The sequence below is a fragment of the Chelmon rostratus genome, chromosome 21 (assembly GCF_017976325.1).
Source record: "Chelmon rostratus isolate fCheRos1 chromosome 21, fCheRos1.pri, whole genome shotgun sequence".
Lineage (NCBI taxonomy): Eukaryota > Metazoa > Chordata > Actinopteri > Chaetodontiformes > Chaetodontidae > Chelmon > Chelmon rostratus.
The window spans coordinates 8,450,614-8,471,278 of record NC_055678.1 but is presented as its reverse complement, the minus strand read 5'-3'; the positions used below and the strand labels follow the sequence as shown (position 1 = coordinate 8,471,278).

The window sequence follows — 20,665 nt, the reverse complement described above, 5'->3', positions numbered from 1 at the left end:
CGTGATGACAACAGGTGCGACTTTGTTGGTGATAATGGACTTGGCCTTGTTGTTGTGGATGTTGACTGTCTGAAAGGGGCTCATGCTAAGAGACTGCCTGCTGTCGGCCATCCCGTTGCCATGGACACTCTCAAGTGGCGACGCTACGGAAACAGGTTGTGGTGCGGCACTGGCAGTTGTACCCATGCTCCACAAGCAGCTGTGAATGACATCGCAGCGTACTCAGAAACAGGAAGCAAACACACCAGCACACATACAGTACATATACAGTGGAAAGGGACAACACTTACAGACGTATCTATGGATGGAGTGCCATGAAAGCTAGTGGTGTAATGGAACGTAGCTGATACGTGATCTGTAACAATCCCCGCCCAGGTTTGGCATACATGTGTTTAAAGTAATAATTCATCTCAATGCAGAGTTGCAGTTTACACTTTGCATTATGGTAAAAGATGGACATTGAATGTTGGAGCTTCCAGTGAAGCTTGCTGGGATAACCCTAGCAACTTGGAATAATGGAAAAAATGCATTGATAATAAAACCTAGAGTAAAAGTAGTGAAGTGGGTGGGTAGGTAGGTAGGTAGGTATACTTTATTTATCCCAAGCTGGGAAATTGCAGTACAGCAGCATTACACACAGTAAAATAAGTGAAAAACTGTGAAATAAGACTATAAAGAACAAACTATACATAATAAAATATCAAAATAGCGAGCGGTAAAAGTAGCAGCAGACAGTGCAATCTGTCAGCTAGCGCTGCTAGCTAGCCTAAACACAAGGAGACCAATCATGTGCTAGCTTAGCTTACAGGCTAATAGTACAGGCTATCCACAAAATTAAACTTCCTTTGAAAAACCTGTCAAGTCAGTCAGACATACAGCTCATCAACAAATATGGTCTCCTCATAGACCAGACACCCAGCAGCTACTTATCTTAGCTTAGCATAAAGACTGAAAACATTCTAACACTTCTGTTTGTACCAATTAACACTGTATATGTGGTTTGTTTAATCAGGGAGATTCTGAGGTGTCGGTAGGCAGAGTTTTGTTACCTTTGGAAAGAGCAGGGCTCGCTTTTTCTCCCGGTCTGCAGTCTCTGTGCTAAGCTAAGCTAACCGACTGCTAGGTGCTGTTTCATATTTAGCGTACAGACATGAGAGTGGGTTCAATCATCTGCGCAACAAAGTAAATGAGCCCACAAACATCAGGTTATTATTTGAAATGTGGACGTCCTGTTGTGATTTTTAACATCTATTTTGCATTTGCACATTCAGGTGTTCATTAATTGTATTTATCATGTATTTATTTCATCCAACTGCTGAATTTAAAAACTGTAAATTGATGAACGATTGTCTACACTTCTGTCAAACTGCTCCTGCTATTATTTCTGATTTATTATATATGAAAGAGCAGGAGAGGTCGAACCTGTCTGATGCCTCTGTATCTGCCCAACAGGCAATTTAAGCTATGTGATAAATCATGTCATAAATGTCACTCATGCAACAGGAGCGATTTTTTTAAGAGAGGCAGAACATGCAGAGGTTTAGCTGTTGACTCAGGAATTCCCCTTTAAGATTTAGTCAGCACTCAAATTACAATCATTAATTTCACATCTCTGCGATTTGATCGTGGACTCATGGGATTAGAGCGGAGTGTGACAGTGTTTATATTTTAATCATGCAACTCGATGCAGAGCACTCAGACCCCCACACGAGCCGGCCACAGGTTTCAACCAAACCTCCTCCCCTCTGAATAAACAGTGAGCTTTGCAGGGAGCCCTGCAGATAAACAAACGAGTCTTCCGACAAGCTCGCAGTCTGGAATAACACCGCTCCTCAACACCACTTACAGCATGTAGCTGCTCAGGAACCTACAGCAGCAGAGAAATACACAGAAATACACCTAATTCCTACATTAAAACCTTAAACAACACACAGAAAAAACACAGCATTTGACCAAACACAAACTCACGGATACACATACTGTAACACTGGAGCTGCCAAGTGTCCAAAAGCACAGAATCAATCCAACATCAAGATCTACTTGATGTGGCACAGCTGAGGGGTATGGCAGGATTGTCTGTAGCCGCCTGAGCTCAAAGCACCTCTGTGTGATCTCCAGCTCTGAACAGAGTGGACTCTCATTGTGCCGAGAGGCTCTGTGCAGAGAGAAGAGCCGGTGAGTCACCGCTACTCTCCTCTTTGTTGCTGAGTGGGCAGGTCAACCTTATACTCAGAGACCTTTTGATTCAGTGCGGAGATTCTCGTTCCACAAGCACAACAGGGAAGACTACAGCATATTGATTTTCTTATTACTTTGTCTGCCGGCATGGTTAAAAAGCAAAGACACAAAGTCTTAACTGTCTTTACAGCTTGACTTGAATAACTGTATGACCGTAGGAAAAATATGCGATGAAATAACTGCAGAGTAAAAAGAGGCAGGATCTGTACCCAAGCTCCAGAAAAGGAAGCTACGTTTTCAAGAATACTGTGCTCCAGCTGCCCGAATCTATTTGAGTCCCCAACACATACCAAAAGCATCTCTGTTGCCATAATTTTGCGACTACCACAAGAAAAACAACAAAAAGCCTCCACACTGCAAGAATCCACTTAAATCTGGCATCTTACGTGTGAGATGAGGAGCGATCTGCACCCCGAGATCCTTTTCTTTGCTGCTTGTTTTCCGCCATGGTCCACAGGAGTGTGAGAACTTGGCATCACATCCAAAGAGAAATCTTCCTCTTTTGGAACCCCCTTGCCCACCCCCAGTTGGTGGGAAACACCCCTCGCGGAAGCTCAAAGTGCCCGGCTGCTTGGCATTGGGCGAAAACGTCAGGAGTTCCAGATTTCCCCCTCGTCCTCGTCCTGTCTGCTGTATGATGTTGGGGAGTAGACTCATGCAAGAGACTGAAGTCTCCACGGAGGGGACCGGGGGGAGTAGTGGTACATCTGGCAGCCAGATGGCCAAAGTTCAACTCCCTTTCACAGGGAGAGGCTGTGCACAGAGACGACACAGCCGACTCTCATACTGTACAGCGAGCGGGACAAAGGGACACGCTGGAATGATAACTCAACTCAAAATGTATAGAAGTCATTTATCAAACATGGTTACTGCTTATCAAAATGCGAGGATGTTCGGCTTTTCTGTGTTTTATAAATGTGTAAATTCAACATTCTGGGTTTTGGATTGATGGTCAGACAAGAAAAAAACAAAACACAATCTGAAGACTTCACCTTGAGCTCTGGAAACTCGTGATGGTTGTTTTTCACTAGTTTTGGTATCGAATAGACTAGATTGCTGTCCTTCTATTTTTCCATGTAATTTTACTGTTATAATTATTCAAGTTTCCATGCAAATTTTCTGCAATGTGCAAAAGAAAATGCAAATGAGTGCATGCAGGAGCAGAAACTTTAACAGATCTATCAGTACAACAGCTTTTTCCCCTCGATTAATCATATCATCAATTTTTGAGTTATTTTTCACATTTCAAGCATTTCCAGTCAGATAAGACAACAGGTGTATGGAAATGCAGTGTCTAATCTGTGCACAAGACATCAATGGCATCTATGTTTGTTCTACAAGAGGGATCTCATTTGTTGCTCTTCCAGAAGTTTCTTCTTTTTTCCCCACTACACTTGCATTTTCAGTGAAACTTAATGATAGACAGTAACGTATGAGTACACATTGTAAATATATTTGAGACAAATTTGTGATGTGTGATTTTTGGCTATATTCATAAAACTAACTTGACCAGACTTGAAATAACAGCAATAAAAATAAACAGTTGCAGCTCTACTGACATGTCAAAAAAAAAAAAAAAATAGGTATAACATGAAACATGACAGACGTAAGATGTCTTCTGTGTCTATTTCACTTCCTATTTGGACTGAAAACCGAGCTTCCAGGCTGTGCATTCCTCACAGTAAAGAGCATTTACATAGCAAACCCTTTTCAATCTCTGTCACTTTAAGGACATTTAATCAGTAGGTTTCCTTTACCCACCACCACAGTCATGCATGATAATATGCATGTTCCTATGTGGCTCAGGCTCAGGCTATAAAACACTCTGACAACAGATTCTGCCATTATCCTCATGCACACAAGAATTTCCTAAATTTTATCCCATGTGATGATGTTAAAAAACATCTGAGTGTTAAATGAGACTGACACTTCCTGACAGAAGCTTTGGTTTTACAGACCTCCGAATGAAACGTGTTGTTATAAATGCTGCGGCACACACAGCAGCTCGCTCACTGAAACTAGAACATCGAAAAAACGCTCGTCTGCCTTACCTTACAGTCTGTCACCTCTGCTGCAAGGCCATGGTGCACAACGCACGCTTTGGCACGGAAGCTCCTGCTAGACACAAGCTCAGCTAGTCAGCCACACTGATTTCAGCATGGGCAGGCCTGGTCTGGCGGGCGGGCGGGCAGCTGGGGCGGAGGCCTGAGTAGAAATAGCCCTCAGTCATAAACATCCTCCTGGAGATCCAATCAAGGCAACTCATCAGAGAGGCTGTTTATCCCACATGTCAACCAGAGCAGTGTCGCGCTGCTTGTGAAGCCAATAAAATGACAAGACAAACTCGGATTTCCTCCGGCAATGTTGAACAACTATATAAAAAGCATATGACCAAACAAACACAAGATGATCTTGAGTTCACCTTTGTGCGCAGGCCAGGCCGTGAGCAGCTGGTCGGAGAAGTCAAAGGCACTAATATTTAAATTCGCCGATTGCACAGTAAGAATACGGCCATGGAAACTGGAACCTCCTGCCAGCCAACCAGCATTGCTCCATTCAGGGCAGCCCCATTTAAATTCAGCCGGTGTCCCAACTTTGCTGTAGCAATGTCTTCAGACAAAAGGGTCTGAGCGCAGACAGGAAGGAGCGTGCAGCTGCAGGATGCATCTGTTGGTGGCCGCGAGGAAGGATGCAGGGCGCTCTTCATTCACAAGAGATGCAAGGGTTCAAGAGAGATGGGTATCGCTTTGTAACGCTTTGGGAGATCTTTCGACACAACTTCCCTCATCAAGATGCAGAAGAGAAAGCGTCAGCAAGCACCATGGGAGAAAAAGTCAAAATTCAATGCAACTTGTTCGCTTGGCAACATTGCTCATCTTATTCAAAGATCATGGGCATTTCTGGTCTCCAAGGAGGCCACTCGTTCAGTCTGCCAATGTTACGTTTTAAAGCCTGCTGGTTGCACAAAACCACATCAAAACGACAAAATCATGCGGATATCATCACACTGTGCAGCGCTGCTCGGAAAAATCTCATTTTATGTATACAATGTGAGGGTTTGGTGTAATCCAATGCTAGTCTTTTTTTGTAACAATGACACAATGTCCCAGAGTCTCTCACTCATCACAGGATCCTACACCACCAAACCACTCAATACAATCCAGTCACACCCCCCAGGCAGAGGAAGTGTAAGCACACCTTGACAGGAAATGCTTAGTTGTACTCTCTGAAACTTCCTCCCTGCAGCTGTACACATATTTCACCAATGAGGTTAAGGGTTACATGCAGGCGTGATTCCACAGGACATTGCTAGTTCCTGAGCTAAATATCAGTGCTGCGCGGAAATGAGCTCAGTGCTTCCTCTGCAGAAAATCCTTTTTGTTTTCCCTCAACTGTTCCAAAGACCTCATTGTGAGTTTGTGTCAACTCACCGCTCTGGTGTTTGTTTTCGTCCAAAATAAATCGCCAAACAGCCAGTTCAGAAAGAGACTGTAGCAAAAAGGAAGCCATGCAATGCATTGTTCAAGGATGCAATTTCCAAATCTGATCAAACTACCGCAAATAGCTTTTGCACTGCAGGACAGATCCAGATAAAGTGCACAAACTGACTGGAAAACAACAGGCTGAAAAGCACGGCTTCCCAGTTAAAGCAGAGACTCTACTGGGACTGCACAAGTGAGACAGAACAAACTATCCCACTGCATTGAATATGACACAAGTCACATGAAAAACCTTTAGCCTTCTACATTCTTGCTTTCATCACTGCTTGACACGGAGCTGCTAAAAAGGGTGTGCAAATCTATTTTTAAAACCCTTCCTGTAATTTATTTCATTTCAAGATGGCAATTTTATGCCCCTATGATTTCCAGGCTGCAGTAATGTGGCTTTCATTTCTTTCTAAACCCCAACGTCTGACCACAATATTCTGTCAGCACCACCAGGCCAACTGACGGCATTTTTATTTGTCGATGACTCAGAGAACATCTCCAACACACAGATCTTACACCAGTTTGTTAGTGTGTTTCATTTCGCTCGCCGCTCATACTAAAACTGCAAACTTGTGCCTGTGCAAACACATCCTGACCGAGCAGCTGCATTTTCTAAGTTGCCGTGGGAAGCCAGAATCCTGTCAAACAGGCGCTGGTCCTCTGTTAAAGGAATGAGAGCTGATAAACACTTGAGGAGAGACTAGGCATCACATGCCAAGAAGAATGTAATCCATGTAGGCATGTGCATATCCAACATGACTGGTGTTATTAAAGAATATGCCTCTGAAAACGGATCATAGCGTTTAGATTCTGTCACAGATTGTCATTTTTAGTGTGACATTTGCATAGTTTCATCTTAAATTGCAGATTAAAAATCACCCCGGGCATCTGAAGTGATATTTAGACAACAACAGAGGATTCAGCTCCTTCAGAGACACACTGCTGACATGTCCAGCGAACACAAGCCTGCAGCAGGACTCGAGTAACAGAACGTAAAGTATCACAACAATACCTGACATTCAGCTGACCAGTCCACCATCCGAGAGGTGCTCAAATCTCTGAGAAAGACAATAAAAAAAAAAAAAAAAGGGTTAAAATGACCAAAAAATGACAGATCTCCAGCAGGCAGCAGCACCAGTCTCAGTCAGACGTCCTCGCTGGCATCTCTCTGATCTGTGAGGCAATCTGTCGCTGCCCGCTGATCACACTAGCGCAGGCGGCGGTCTTGCATCATTAAGGCGTCCTTATAAAGCAAGTCAATGAACGTGTCCTCCAGTGAGGACAGATCCCAGACAGACACTCAGCAGAGCGGGGCGGGCAGAGCTCGCTCGTCTGAGGCTTAGATAGGTGACGGCATGCTCCCGTGCTGCTTTTTGGTGACTTTCTTTCTGCGCATCCCCTGTGCATGAGGTGCAAGGCTGCTCGCGCATGCTGGGATTTGTGTGTGTGTGTGTGTGCGTGTTTGTGAGAATATAAAGAGTAAAGAGGATGTGGAGGCGGACCCAGAGAGGCTTACTCATCATTCACTTCACTATCCTATCACTACCGGAGCCTCCTGGCAGCACAATGCCTCCCACACACGGCAGACCTTTTAACGACTGTCTCAAACAAATAAATGAAACCTTCACTTATTAAACTTATTACAATCAGCCGCAGCCTGAGCCTCTCCCGCATGATGCAGCGTAGACCTGCCAGGAGGCTGACAATCAGTAACAACTGCACACAGACGACATCACGTAAGCCTAATTCACTACGATGCTATAATTACTCCATTCATTAGCGGTTAACACATGCCATGTTGAAGGCAAACAGGCTTACAGCTGGGCAAATACTTAGATTTAAGCTCGAGGTTCAGCTGCAAAGGGCTGTGTGCTCTACCTCTTGTGGTCGTAACCCTGAGGTCAGACCAGCTCATCGTGCATCGAGTGTCCTGTTTCATCCTGTGGGCTGCATAAAGCAAGGACAAAGCCAACAACCTGTACAGGCATACACATACCTGACAACAACTGTGACTCCCAAACAACCACCAACATCAAGCTTATCTTCAGAGTGGCTGCCGCTGAGAACAGTTTCTCACAAAGGTATGTGCAGCCTTGTCTGTCACAAGATAATGTCCAAATCAAGCTTATTTGCAAAAGCAGTGAGCGGTTTTCGAGATATGGATGTAAAATCTACTGCTGCCACACCTGTTCCTTCCTTCCTGCAGCAGCGCAAGCCAAGACTCTGATGTTCTTGCAACATGATGAGTGCGAAACAAAACCCTCCCAAGGCCCAAAAAAAGCTCTGAACACGAATGAGTCAATCCAGTGAGTGAGCAATCACAAACGTGATTTGGCTTAATCTGGGGGTTTTGTAGGCTCAAAATCAAATATCGAGAAACAAGAAGTCGTTGAGTAGGTGTCACTAAAAGAGATGCAGAATTTAAGTGAGATAAAGCCAAAAAAAGCTCAGAAATGACACATTGTGTTACTCTGAAAGCTTAATTTCCATCCATTTTTTAAACAGGTGGCGATAAAACAGGAATGAGAGGATGTTCTGTAACAGATTAATAAAACTTCCTCTTTTGCTAAATGTCCCCAGTGGAAAAAAGGAGCACACGGCTAACATCACCTGTCCGGCCAAAATCCTTTCCCTTCTCAGGTCTGGTGTGTGTCTTCGCCCTAAAAAGCCAACTTGCTAAAAGTCTTGTTAACAGAAACAGGAAGGGAGCCGATAGCACTGGAAAATATTTCACCTGAGTCAAAGCTCAGGTGAAATATGGAGACCATGGATATCATCAGAGAATCTATTTTTTTCCCTTTCAAGTTATAAATATGCTAACACACTAATGCTCCTGGGAAGATGAAATGACAAAGAAATCACCCAAAGAGACACATTTTGGAGTTATTAAATATTCACCTGGGTCCAATTATGACACCTTGTGGTAAAATTGATGCATTGCATTCAGGCGTGTACACAGGATCTCTCGTCACTGGGACACAGATGTTCATTATCTTATGACAACAGGTGTTTTTACAATAACTTGGCACAACTTACCGGATGCTTTAAAGGCTGTAAATCTGGATCAAAGCAATCCGACTCAAAATAATAGAGAAAAACCAACTATTACTCGTATTTTCCGAAGCAACCCTGCTTTTTAGGGGGCTAGGCTTGCCTGAAGAAACCCCAAACCTAACTGGAGTCATTTCTTGACTTTATCGGTTTCCAACCAGTATTCCCACAACCCATAATAGTTCATAATAAAGCACTGGCTATGACAACATTTCACAGCATAAAATTAGCAACTTAACAAGTTAAGCCTGGGAGGAGAAACATTTCTATTATCCCTCTTTTCAAGATAAACCACAAACAAATAACTCAATCATTTATGATCCAGGTGTCCATTCATCGAGGAGTTTCAAGCTCTCGCTCTTGATTAATTGTGACGTTCGCGGTTTGATCTGCGCTCTCGGTTGTCAAGAGCCAGTTTCTGTCTTCCCCCCGGGGGACGTAAAGGTAAAGTGATATGAGCGGAGGAGACTGATCCCAGCTGCACAGGCTAAATCAAACAAAGGCCGGGACTGCAATACATCAAAGCATGCATCATGTGCTTTGTCTTACTGCTCTGTAGACTTTTCATACTTTACATTACACCTCATGGGAAGAATGAACATGTCTGAGCACATTTCATCTATGGGCATGAAAAAGAAAAAAACTTCAGTGGCACGCTGTAATGACTAAAACGATTAATATTTTTCTGCATATAAGCTCACAACAACATATATGTTGGCTGTATCATGTATATTTGAGCATGGAAGTTCATTTTTGACCTTTGGGAACAATATATTTAGCAAAATAAGACATTTCTCAGACTTCTTCAGTGAAGAAACTAGTAAATGGACCTTTGAGCTTAAATATTGGAGTGTTCAGTGGGGCTACAGTATATAAAAATACATTCAGGCCAGTAAAATGCTTGTAGAAGTAGGTGCAGCGGTTACATAAGGCTGCTTTAAAAAGTGTTGAAGTGGGACTTTAATAAAGTATTACATAACCCAAACACGTTATTGTTTGAATGTATGGTAGCTCTCACAGCAAGTGCTCATGGCACACACTCACTGCAGGCTGCACAATACAATAAATGAGAACGTGCTGTGTGTGTGTGTGTGTATGTGTGTTTTCAAGAAAATAAAAGCATAAACTACTGCTGGATAATGAGCACCAACTGCAGGCCATTGCTGACCCTTTTTTTTTTTTTTTTTTTTACTATTCATCACTGCTTGGGACTAAATCATTAGCTAGATGCAGCACACAATACAGCGCTGGCATGGAGAGTGGGGGGTGCCAAGCACATGTATGCCCCATCAAGCACACAAACACTTCGCCTCATGAAAAGATCCTTCGCCGTTCAAAGCGCTCGGCTGCAAATGATCATAATGCACGATTAATAAAGGTATTCAGGAAATGTTAAGTCTTAGCATCCGAAAACGGCATGAGTGTGAACTTCTAGGCTGCCGAGGCTCGGCCAACAACAGCCGTAAACTTTAAAGCTACTCACCATTTCAGCACACGGTGGGCGAAAAAGCGAGCGGCTCTCCAGAAAGCAGGTTTTCAGAGCTCGGTGTGTCCGCGGTGCAGGATGGAGCAGATGTTCGCCGCTTTCTGTTTATGCCGCTGCGAAGAAACAAACACATGCATTGATTTTTTTTTTCTTTTTTTCTTTTTTTTTTTTTTGTCCTTTCTCAGGACATTTACGAGGAAAAGAATTTCGTTTTGTGGACGGCGCATGCGCAGTCTGCGGTCATCCTCGGATGCTGCCTGCTAGACTCTGCAGCTCTGATAACTCACATCTAAACCTTTTAATAAAATATTAATTCCCCGTGACTTAACATGTAGAATATATAGGAACATTACAGGAACATTATCACGATAGGAATTATAATATGAAAACCCTAAACACTATAAAAAGTATGAAAAGGTCATTAACACTTCAGAATTATCCATATATAAAAGATAAAGCTGTATGTGAGTATGTATGAATGTTGTGAACCTATTACCGGAAGTAATAATACGATAAAAAGAGATAAGGTGGCTGTTTCCTGTTTTATTCTACGTGTCTGAGCTCGTGCATTAACTTTTCATTATCTTCCTTTTCGGTGCTGCGCCTGTTTTTATCTCTGTTCTCATCTCTTATCATAATATCGTGTGAAGCCATAAATGCACATGTTGTTTACACAACAGATGCTTAAACTAGACGGTGAACTGCACCCAAGTTCACACTGTGCTGCAAATGTTATTTGCAGTGCTGATAAAAGTGAATATTTAGTGATCCGTGTCCACTTTTATGTTAATGTTTGTGGTGTTTCATTAGTGTCTTGTAAGCGCTGCGGCCCATTTCAGACGGTATTCAGTAGGCTGCATTACACTATGGGAAAGCCTAACAATTAGTGGAAGGCAAATAGCTGGAACAATTAATCCAGGGATGGGGAATCAGGCTGCAGAAGCCCACGGAACATGGCGCAAACAAGAAACTGCGCTCCTTGTAAACACGCACCCAGGCGCCTCATTAGCAACTGAATGGATGATGAGCTGTCAGGTAACACGTCTTGAGGACGCATGTCAATTTCCTTTAATGTTCTCAGCTACTTGTTAAACATGAAAGGGGGTGGAGAAGAGGGTGGGTGAGAGTATATAAGACACCCCTAATCTCCCAGTGGAGGAATTTGTCATTAACCGGCCCAAAAACATGCGCTCATTGGGACTCCTGGCTTGTGCGCTGCACGCATCTCTACTGGTGCTGCTGGCCCAGGGGGTCCAAAAAAACAGAGATGGAGTTTACGCGAGGCCGCTGCAGCGTTTTTCCGTGATGGACCGATCGACCGGGTACCACCTGCCAACCTACATGATGCACCTCTACAGGAATTTCAAGTCGAACTTCTCCAGGCCCGTGGATACTATGGAGCAAGATGCAGCAAAGCAAGCGGACACCGTGAAGAGTGTGGTGGCAAAAAGTAAGATTATTTTCCAGAAGTGCAGCTATTATATGAGTTAAACGAGCAGGGGAAACATGATGGAAAAGGTCTAAACCGCAGGGAGAGCATGTCTGTATTCATTATGGTTTTGTTGCTCTAAGTCAGATCTCCTCTCTCATTAAAGATCTTCTTGAATGTTAGGGAGGGATTTTTTTTTTTTTTTGGCTCAAGTGTTGTCCTGTCAAAGCTGCGACCCAGACGACCTCAGAGGATCTGAATCCACATCCCGCTCAGGGGGTGAATACCCATGCGGGGATCAGCGTGTGAAAAGGCCGGGTTTTCTGTCTAATTCTCAAAGCAAACCTCTTTTTTCTTAAATAGGTGATGTTGATTAGACATCTCGCCAGACATCCCCCTATACAAATCTCTTGTTAAGTCAAATCAACAACTTCCCTCAGTTCTTTTTTCACACTTGGCTTGATTAGATTAGAGCTCGGGATTTAATGGCACAAGCAGCCAGCAGAGGACAGCCCTCCCCGCTGCTGAATCCAATTCCACCTCGCTGCTAGGTGTTAGAGTTATTACCTATTTGTTTGACTGAGGATATGCAGAAGCCGGCAGAGGCAGAGATGTGTTAAATGATTGGTTTCGGCTCGGCGCTTGGTTTGAGTGGATTAATAGCGATGGTGGTTTGCATTTTTGATCAAGTCCAGCTAAATGGGCCAATGCACTGCACAATACAGTTAAAGATGCTTTAATCCTTTGGGCTGATTTGAGCCACGCCTGCTTATTGAAGCACAATGACCCTCCCATTACAGATGTGGGCGCAGCGCATGTTGCGCTACACTGGAACAATTATTTTCAACAAGCCTCTTGCAGGAGCAGCTTTGATTTGCTAAAATTTCCACCAATGCAAGCATTAATCACGAGGTCATAGTAGAAGTTATCAAAGGGAAATGCATTTGCATTTATCATTCTCCCTACACCTCACTTTGCAAAACAAAAGAGGTGGCTGGACCTACAAATGACAAATCACAACCGTAATTACCCCCCAGATTGCATTTAATACAGACGTGCTAAAGTGATGCCACCATGCAGACTCGTTGCTTTAAAGGTTTGATATGATAATTAAAACATATGTATTGTGTCTGGAGTATGGTTGCACACTAATTGACAATTTGCTGATCTGTTGACCATAATTTACATGGATCCATTTCAATTATTACTGTACACATATACAAATGATTTGGAGCAAAATGCCAGTGAGGTGTATGTCAGTTAGTTAATCTATGGATGCAAAGCATGTTTGGAAAGCATGTTAGAATGGACAACAAATTATGTGACGGTAAAAACTGAATCATTTAATATGACAATATTCATATGTATGTGAGTAAGTATGTATATTTTAAATAAACTGAGGGACAGATGTCAAAGCTGTCATGATGCAGTCCTGCTCACTGCCCACAATGGCCTGATACAACCAGGGATATTAAAAAGACAGCTACTTTGGAATTAACAATATAAATACGTATACAGATGTTGATCATTTCTGCTGTTTTTCCAGTGCATAATGCTGTATCGTCCAATCTCACCACCATGTGCAGTTCAGACAAATTAAAAAAGATACTGCTGTAGTATATGTGCTGATTTATTCCTACATTTTCTTTCCAAGAGCAGGTCTTAAACCACTGAAAAAGCATAAATAAGCATTCGCATAAATTACCTCAATTTAAATATAGTATTAAACAGTTAACATTTATTTTGGGATAACATTTTCAACACTGTTGGTTTTTGCATTTTCTTTCTACAACAGGTGGATTTCGTTCCCCTGAGAAGCTCACTGGCACATTAGTTTGCATATCGGATAGTCTTGTGTTTTATATTTTGATTTTAGCATAATGTTAGCTAACAGTAAACTGTCTGATACAGTGTGCACTTCAATTATGCTAATCTTTCTCTTTTCACTACATTAGGTTTGATGTACAGACAGAGGCGCTGGATTGCGACCTTTGACCTCTACGCCCTGCTGGCTGACAAACAGATCCAGGCGGCAGAGCTGAGAATCAGGCTTCCTCGGGTACAGAGCGCGTCCAACATCACCGTGGAGGTCTATCACCAGCACGGCCAGGCGTGCCATATGCACAACGGCTGCCAGGAACAGCAGCTGGTGGGGCTGCTCACTGAATCATCCCTGGTCCCTTCATCCCAGAGCTGGAAAGTGTTCAACATGACACGTCCTCTCTTGAGCTGGCTCAGACAAAAACTGACAGCGAGAATTCGACACAAAAGAATGTCAAGAAGAAGGAAAGCGGTAAAGACAAAGAGAGGCCTGTCGCTTCCCGATCAGCCGGTCTACACGGCGAAAAGAGAGCAGGACGTGAGCGACCGGGCCTTGCTGGTCGTCTTCTCACACACTGGCTCTGATGAAAACTCTAAGGCCAAAGCGAGCTTACTCCACACAGCTGAACAATCCAAGTTCCTGACCCCTGCTGAAATCAAAAAGGCCCGCTGGCCGAAGAGACGCAGGAGCAAACGGGGCCAGAGAGAACAAACAGTGAGAAGCCCGCAGGCGTCCAAAAGCGGGAGTGAAAAATCTCTCTGTCGCAGAGTTGACCTGCATGTAGACTTTAATCAAATTGGCTGGGGGTCCTGGATCATCTTTCCTAAAAGATATAACGCCTACCGCTGTGAGGGCTCCTGCCCTGGACCCCTGGGAGAAGACCTAAATCCAACAAATCATGCTTACATGCAGGTGAGTGGCGCAGGTGATCTATTTATCTGTCTATAATGTTATTGTAGTATTAATTCTTTTAGATGTGATCTTAGACTCAGCAGATTCACATCAGTGTGTGCTGCTTGTATTAACTTTTCCCCCTTTTGGGACATGAAATGGGAGATTTTGGAGCACAAAACAAATATAACCCACATAACCCATTATATTTGTAATTATCACTGACAGACTAAGGTGAACTGGCTAGTCTGTTCAGAGATAATGATGGTTGAAACTAAAGAAGGAAAACCAAATCTTTGAAAGAAAGATATGCAACTGTAAAACCACCAATGTTTTAGGAGTTTAAAAAATGAGTAGAGCTGTCATTTAATCAGTTAGTCAATAAGTGAATTGGGGAAGAATGATCATTTTTGCCATTTTTAAAGCACAAATGCTGACATTCGCTGGTTGCAACGACTCAGATTTGAGGATTTGATGCTTTCCTTTGTCATATCTGATGGTAAACTGGTTAGTTGCAACCCTATAAGTGAGCATAAACCTGAATAATAAAACTTAAAAATAAGTATTTGTCTGTCTCAGTATCTTCAATTACAGGGACTGGAATAATCCATCTAAATCCTTTGTTTCTTTCTCTTCCAGAGTTTACTGAAACATTACCACCCTGACAGAGTGGCATCACCCTGCTGCGCCCCAACCAAAATGAGCCCATTAAGCATGCTGTACTACGAGAACGGAGAAATGCTCCTCCGACATCACGAGGACATGATTGTGGATGAATGCGGCTGCCAGTGACAGCTGCGACCACCTCCAACCATGGCCTGTGTTGCTCTGTGGTGTAACGGCACAAACGCGCTGTGCAGAAGCAGCCAGTTTCTGAAAAACAAAACACTTAGCCAGAAGGAAAAAAAAAAAAAAAAATAAAGCTCTTTGATGTTTGTCACCGTGCACTGTAAGATTGTAGCTGATCTATGTGCAGAGATAGGAATTTAATTCGTGATGTGAGCTCTGGTTTGTAAGGAGAACGTTGCTAGGTTAAGATGTGCTGAAATACAAACTCAAGGACAGCATCCAACCTTGCAGCTGTGTGCAGCTGTCACAATCGAATGTGCAACTTTATTCGCCTTATCAATTTTCATCAATGTAAACATGAAATGGCAATGTTGTTGAATATTCCAGCACTGTTTTTATTGTACACTACCATGTGTGTAACTGTAAATTAATGTATATTTATTGTAAATATTAAATAAATTGTATTTATGTACATTTTTCTCATGGGTTATGTATTTTTTTTTTTTTTTTTTTATACTGTATTTCCTTTGGCGTGTTTGCACTTTATACAACTTCATCTGTACATCTACAAGACTAGTCTACTATCATGGTTATTTTCAGCACTGAGGCGGGGTATCAGACCATAACCTTTTTATTTGCTGAAAGTCTGTCCTGTGAGACATAAACTCTTGTTCACTTCATGTTTTAACCGAAATATAGACACTTTTACATTTTTTCATTTAGGCAGCTGTTGTTGGTCTGGGTCAGTTTGCTGGCGTAAAACAGTGTAAACACAGCACAAAAACCAATGAAACACAAAAGAACCGACACGCCAAAAACAGGTGGACTTTTCTGGTTTTAGAGTGTCTCAGTCATCCACAATGAGTCATGGCCAAATTCCCGTCACAATCAAAGCACAGCGTTGTATAGCAGAGGGATATCCAGCAAATACTGTAAAGTGTCAGTTAGTTTCTAACAATGGTAAACTAAGTTCTATTCTTCTGAAGCCAGAGAGCTCATTGTATTCAAATCCTTTGAAAATACACTGACCAACCAGGAATTTTCCAGTCATGACCACGGCACTGGTCAAACTGGGAATAGTTGACAAGGACTCAGAGGTAAGACAACATTTAACTTCCTAATGTCAGTCAAATATTTATTAGGAAAAAGGCTAAATTCAAAATATATTTAGAGATATTAAAAGTAGAGAAGAATAGCCAGATAGAGCATATCCTTCTGCTACCTTTATGTCTTTTAAAAGGCCCAGTCTCAATGCAAAACATTCTAATTTTTAGAAGCAGGATTCGGATATGAAACTTCTAATTATTATTTATTAGACGACTGAAACGCTTTATAATGAGAAGTATTAGTATTTACTAAGTGAAGTTACTGCTGTCTTCATGCTTACTTTGTAACTTTAGTTGCGCTACATCGTCTGCAAATAGAAAGCGCAGGACTGACACTCACGAATCGGTTGTCCAATATTTCCCAGCCGGCTGTTAGCTAGTAGCCTCCAGCTGTTTGCTAGTAGCCTAGCCTAGCACGTGCCTTACTCACCAACTGTCGCTAAGCAGCAGCGAGTCTTTCAAAGTTTTTTGAGCGATTCCCTTTGAGGTGTGGCTAGTTGGTATTTTGCAATGAGTAGCGCAACGGTCAGGTGAATTGTCCGCTCCGTGGCTAAAAATACACACTCACCAAATTAGACTGTGGTTGAGCCGCTGCTGCTAACGTTAGCTAACTCTGGTAGCTGACAGTAGCTTCTAGTTTTTTTTTAGGTAAGTGGCTTCTTGGCGTGGTTGTAGTGAAACCGTGATGAAATAATGGCTAACGTTAGAATGGCTTAGTCGGCTGCATTTGCATTAGTCCAGTAGTTTAGGGCTGTGGCAGGCCTAAAGCTCATTTAGTGTTGACTTACACCTTACAGTATTTGGTCGTATGTGGCCCAGGGCATTAACCAGTGTCACGTTTGGTTAAACGTTAAGTTAACCAGAATAGCTTTAGGTTTTGGCACTTAAGGATTTTAATGTTTGGGAGACTTAAAAACTTAGCTTTATTATATTTATATAACCTCTGCATTGACTGTCAGATTCAGATTTTGTTATATACATGTAATAAGAATAAGAATGACCAAAAAGTCTCATTATGAGACATTAAAACGTTGTTATTACTCATACATAACAGACAGCGGTGGAAGAAGTAATGCCACTCAGATCCTGCATTCAAAATCTCAAAGTATTAGATTCAAAATGTGCTTTAAGTACCAAAAGTAGAAGTAATCATAATGCAGAATGACTTATTTGGAAAAAAAAAAAACAACAATCACTGGATTTTGATTATTAGCATTAATGTATTCATGACGTTAATGTTGCAGCTGCGAAAGGTGGAGCGAATTTGAATTACTATTTACTACCAGGGAGCTTAATACACCACAATTACCATAATAACATAGCAGTACTGTGTAATCTGTGTTGGAATGTAATGAACTCTGTAATCATTGTTAGTTACGTTCTAACTCTGATGACAGAGTACTGCTGCATAATCCTTCAACTCATCTGAAAGTATTAAAATCCCCAACATTTTGGACGCACTTGTCATTATTTCAGTGTGTCTTTCAGCCGTAGAAGGTGTTATTTTGAGTAATTTTTCTACTTTTACTCTACTTTTGAAAACCTTAAAAGAATGAGTGAAGGCTTGGAAACTTACATAAGTGAATGTCAATGCCTCTTCAACAGGAAATATCAATGTCAGTTATGTTGATGTCATGGATAATATAACACCCAAGAACACATGCAGCACTAACTTTATATTGTCTCAGAGAGGCAAGTGTGTTCCTGCATGAAGGTGGATACATTTGTCATAATATGTGTTTAAATGTATTGTTGCATGTCCTCCCACTGGAACAGTTATAACAGAAGGATGGCTGAGGCAGTCGCAAAAGTGGCCCGGAGGATTAATGCAACTGTCGAAGAGGGGAAAGATAGTTTGGGTAAGACCCCCCCTCACACATCTTTCTCTGTCCTTCACTTGCTCTTGCTGCAGATTCAACACCGTTGTTGCTCTTTCACATTTCATCAGCAGGTGGTGACAGAGGCTTAAATTGTTCTTCCCCAAATAGCCACAACTTTAATTCTCAAAGTGTTTTTTTAATGACGGATATTTAACATTCCCCTGCTGTGCTAATGCTTGTTCATCTCATAATAATGTTCTTCTTCTCCACAGACCTGTCAAACTGCCAGCTCATTTCTTTCCCAGACGGTGTGTTCAAGGTCCTAAGGAGTGTCTCAGAAAACATCCGAGTTATCACATTGGCTGACAATGAGATGAAGGCCCTTTCCAGCAAGTTCTTTTCCACCTTCACTCAGCTTAGAGGTAGTGGAGGATACACACTGATTCATGGACTTAATCTTCAAGAAAAGATTGTGTTGATACATGCTAGTGTTCTCACAAATGTTGAGGAATGAACAAAAGAGCAACCCCTCGTTTTACTCATGCCTTGAAATACCTTGCAGAGCTGGACCTGCGAGGCAATGTTCTCACCAAACTGCCTGATGCTGTGGCAGAAATGGAGCATTTGACCTGCATCAATCTGGCTAATAACAGCTTCTCCATCTTCCCTGATAAGCTTACTGAAATAGCCACACTGGAGAGGATTAACCTGGAGGGAAACAGCATCACCGGTAATGATTATATATTAGGGCAAAGGGTTCGTATTTGGTTTGGTATGAGCTAATATTTACCCTCTGTTTTTATTTTGTCTCACAGAAATACCAGTGGAGAAGTTGTCTACCATGCCAGCACTGAAGTGGCTGAACGTGAAGTCAAACCCTTTGGACTCAAACACTCAGGCTGCTCTGCAGTCACCTCACAACTTTGACATTGTGTCAACCACAGAGTCATAAGATATGCCACGTATTACATTTACCCACCTATAGACTGCATGCTGTGTGCCTTTACCTACTTCAGTTGGATGCTCCCGTGGTGCCTGACAGAAGCGAAAGCATGATACTTGAAGATACTGAACTGAAGATATCACAAGAGACAAGAAAACAGAGGTGTGTGAAGATGGCGTCCTCCTTGGCTGACTTAAAAAGAGCTGACTTTGATGTTTGGTGAAATCAGTCCATCTTTATACACCATTTTTAGAAACATGTTTCTGTCTCAGTTGAAATATTTGTAATGACTTATTTATTGCTTTTGATAGCATAATTTTTTTCAATTAAAGATTATACACTGGAAGCTATGCAGCGGTGTCATTATTTTTTACCGGCTGATTGCATTGCTTCGATTTATTGCTGAGACTACGTCAGATATATTCTGTTGGTGGATGCTGTCTTACATAAATTTGCCCTGAAGTAAGGTTCAACTGTACTGTTTTATTTAGGACTAATTATTTTAATTTTCAGTTAATCTGACAAACAATTCTTTGAATACATGATGATTGTTTATATCATAAAAATATCAGAAAATAGTCAAAAATGCTCACCACAACTTCACAGGGTCAAAGATGACGTCTTTTGTCCGGCCAATAGTCCAAAACCCCTTAACTGTTTATAGTGATTTAAGACAGAAGGTGAAAATCACATTTGAGAAGCTCAAATTAGGGAATGTTTGGCGTTTTGGAAAACGATTAATTGGCTATTGAATAATCGTTGGTTAATTTTCTGTTGATTAATTGTTTCGGCCAGTGAACAGGAGAAACTTCTACAAAAACATTACACTGTGTGTAGACACTGGCCTAGAACAATGGCTTAAAAGACTATTATAACAGTAAGAACATGTTCTCCTGTAGATCGCCCTCAGGCTTTGGCACAGCTGAGCTTTTTGCCCATAACAGAGAACAAAATCCATTGGAGAGACAAGCAAAATGGTCTGGAACTATATGGTCACCGGTTGCAAGCTGGAGGCACCTCAGGGACTTGATTCGATGTGGGACCGAAAGCTATAAACACTGATCAAGCTCTTAAACCCTCCTTCTGTGGCAGAGGCTGCAGAGCTGGTCCACAGTAGAACGATTCAGAGTATTTTGCTCAGGCTTTTCAAGAATTCTTTAAATAGCAACACTCCTGAGTCTCGATCACCTACTGTGAGCTGATGTGTGGGCTCAGTTTTAGCCTCAGTTTTGTGCCATATTAACACAGCAGAGCAGGAAGAGCGAGGTAGTATTGTCATAGCTGAGGCATTCAGCAACTTTTCTGCATAAAAAACTTCTTTAAATGTCTATTTTATGCAAAGGCCAGACTCCTAAATCCCACAAGTCAGCCAAAGAAGCATGTCTTCTGGCCAAGAGAAATATTTAGCAAGGCAGCAGGCTTACAGCATCACATGACTCCTGCTGCCCAGGCTGTGACCTTGTGCTGTGCATCAAGCTGCCCTCTGACTCACTGCTCTTTCATTATATATAAACCAGAGAAAAACTTAAGTTGTGGATATTTGGCTCTCTATTAGCAGCAAGCATTTTAATTATGTTTACAGCAGTACACATTTTTCTGTTT

General features: G+C 42.1%; 3 protein-coding genes across 10 annotated transcripts in view; 2 read left to right on the top strand and 1 right to left on the bottom strand.

Moving 5' to 3' along the window:
- Positions 1 to 10,382, bottom strand: part of pald1a (phosphatase domain containing paladin 1a) — a 55,924-nt gene extending 45,542 nt beyond the window's left edge. The window contains exons 1-3 of one of the 6 annotated variants that reach the window (XM_041963261.1): positions 10,261 to 10,360; positions 6,739 to 6,784; positions 2 to 199 (exon numbers count right to left, since the gene is read on the bottom strand). In XM_041963261.1, coding sequence (XP_041819195.1) covers positions 2 to 186 — 185 coding nt within the window. In that variant the 5' untranslated portion in view covers positions 187 to 199; positions 6,739 to 6,784; positions 10,261 to 10,360. Of the gene's footprint in view, position 1; positions 200 to 2,624; positions 2,697 to 4,289; positions 4,308 to 6,738; positions 6,785 to 7,722; positions 7,772 to 10,260 lie in introns of those variants that run through there. The other 5 variants (XM_041963262.1, XM_041963263.1, XM_041963264.1 and 2 more) reach the window with 5 other exon arrangements.
- Positions 10,383 to 11,448: 1,066 nt separating this feature from the next.
- ndr2 (nodal-related 2) lies at positions 11,449 to 15,197 on the top strand. Its single transcript, XM_041963226.1, has 3 exons — positions 11,449 to 11,713; positions 13,648 to 14,426; positions 15,045 to 15,197. The coding sequence occupies exons 1-3, from the start codon at positions 11,449 to 11,451 to the stop codon at positions 15,195 to 15,197; spliced, it is 1,197 nt and encodes a 398-aa protein (XP_041819160.1).
- A 1,511-nt stretch (positions 15,198 to 16,708) lies between these two features.
- On the top strand, positions 16,709 to 19,402 carry lrrc20 (leucine rich repeat containing 20). Of its 3 annotated transcripts, none has more exons than XM_041963158.1 (5): positions 16,709 to 16,948; positions 18,077 to 18,159; positions 18,393 to 18,542; positions 18,683 to 18,850; positions 18,936 to 19,402. In XM_041963158.1, exons 2-5 carry the CDS (start codon positions 18,090 to 18,092, stop codon positions 19,070 to 19,072), a joined length of 525 nt encoding a protein of 174 aa, XP_041819092.1. In that variant the 5' UTR covers positions 16,709 to 16,948; positions 18,077 to 18,089; the 3' UTR covers positions 19,073 to 19,402. The 3 variants fall into 3 exon arrangements, with proteins under 3 accessions (XP_041819092.1, XP_041819093.1, XP_041819091.1); XM_041963159.1 differs by having other exon boundaries at positions 16,770 to 16,787; XM_041963157.1 differs by lacking the exon at positions 16,709 to 16,948 and having other exon boundaries at positions 17,062 to 18,159.
- Positions 19,403 to 20,665: the final 1,263 nt, after the last annotated feature.

What these genes read in the sequence shown, in the direction of transcription:
- ndr2 (XM_041963226.1), top strand. Translation starts at nt 11,449, where the DNA reads ATGCGCTCATTGGGACTCCTGGCTTGTGCGCTGCACGCATCTCTACTG. An exon ending in GAAGAGTGTGGTGGCAAAAA is followed by an intron (nt 11,714 to 13,647) that starts GTAAGATTATTT and finishes TCACTACATTAG; the next exon opens with GTTTGATGTACAGACAGAGG. An exon ending in CAAATCATGCTTACATGCAG is followed by an intron (nt 14,427 to 15,044) that starts GTGAGTGGCGCA and finishes TTTCTCTTCCAG; the next exon opens with AGTTTACTGAAACATTACCA.
- lrrc20 (XM_041963157.1), top strand. Translation starts at nt 18,045, where the DNA reads ATGTATTGTTGCATGTCCTCCCACTGGAACAGTTATAACAGAAGGATG. An exon ending in AGAGGGGAAAGATAGTTTGG is followed by an intron (nt 18,160 to 18,392) that starts GTAAGACCCCCC and finishes TCTTCTCCACAG; the next exon opens with ACCTGTCAAACTGCCAGCTC. An exon ending in GGAGGGAAACAGCATCACCG is followed by an intron (nt 18,851 to 18,935) that starts GTAATGATTATA and finishes TTTGTCTCACAG; the next exon opens with AAATACCAGTGGAGAAGTTG.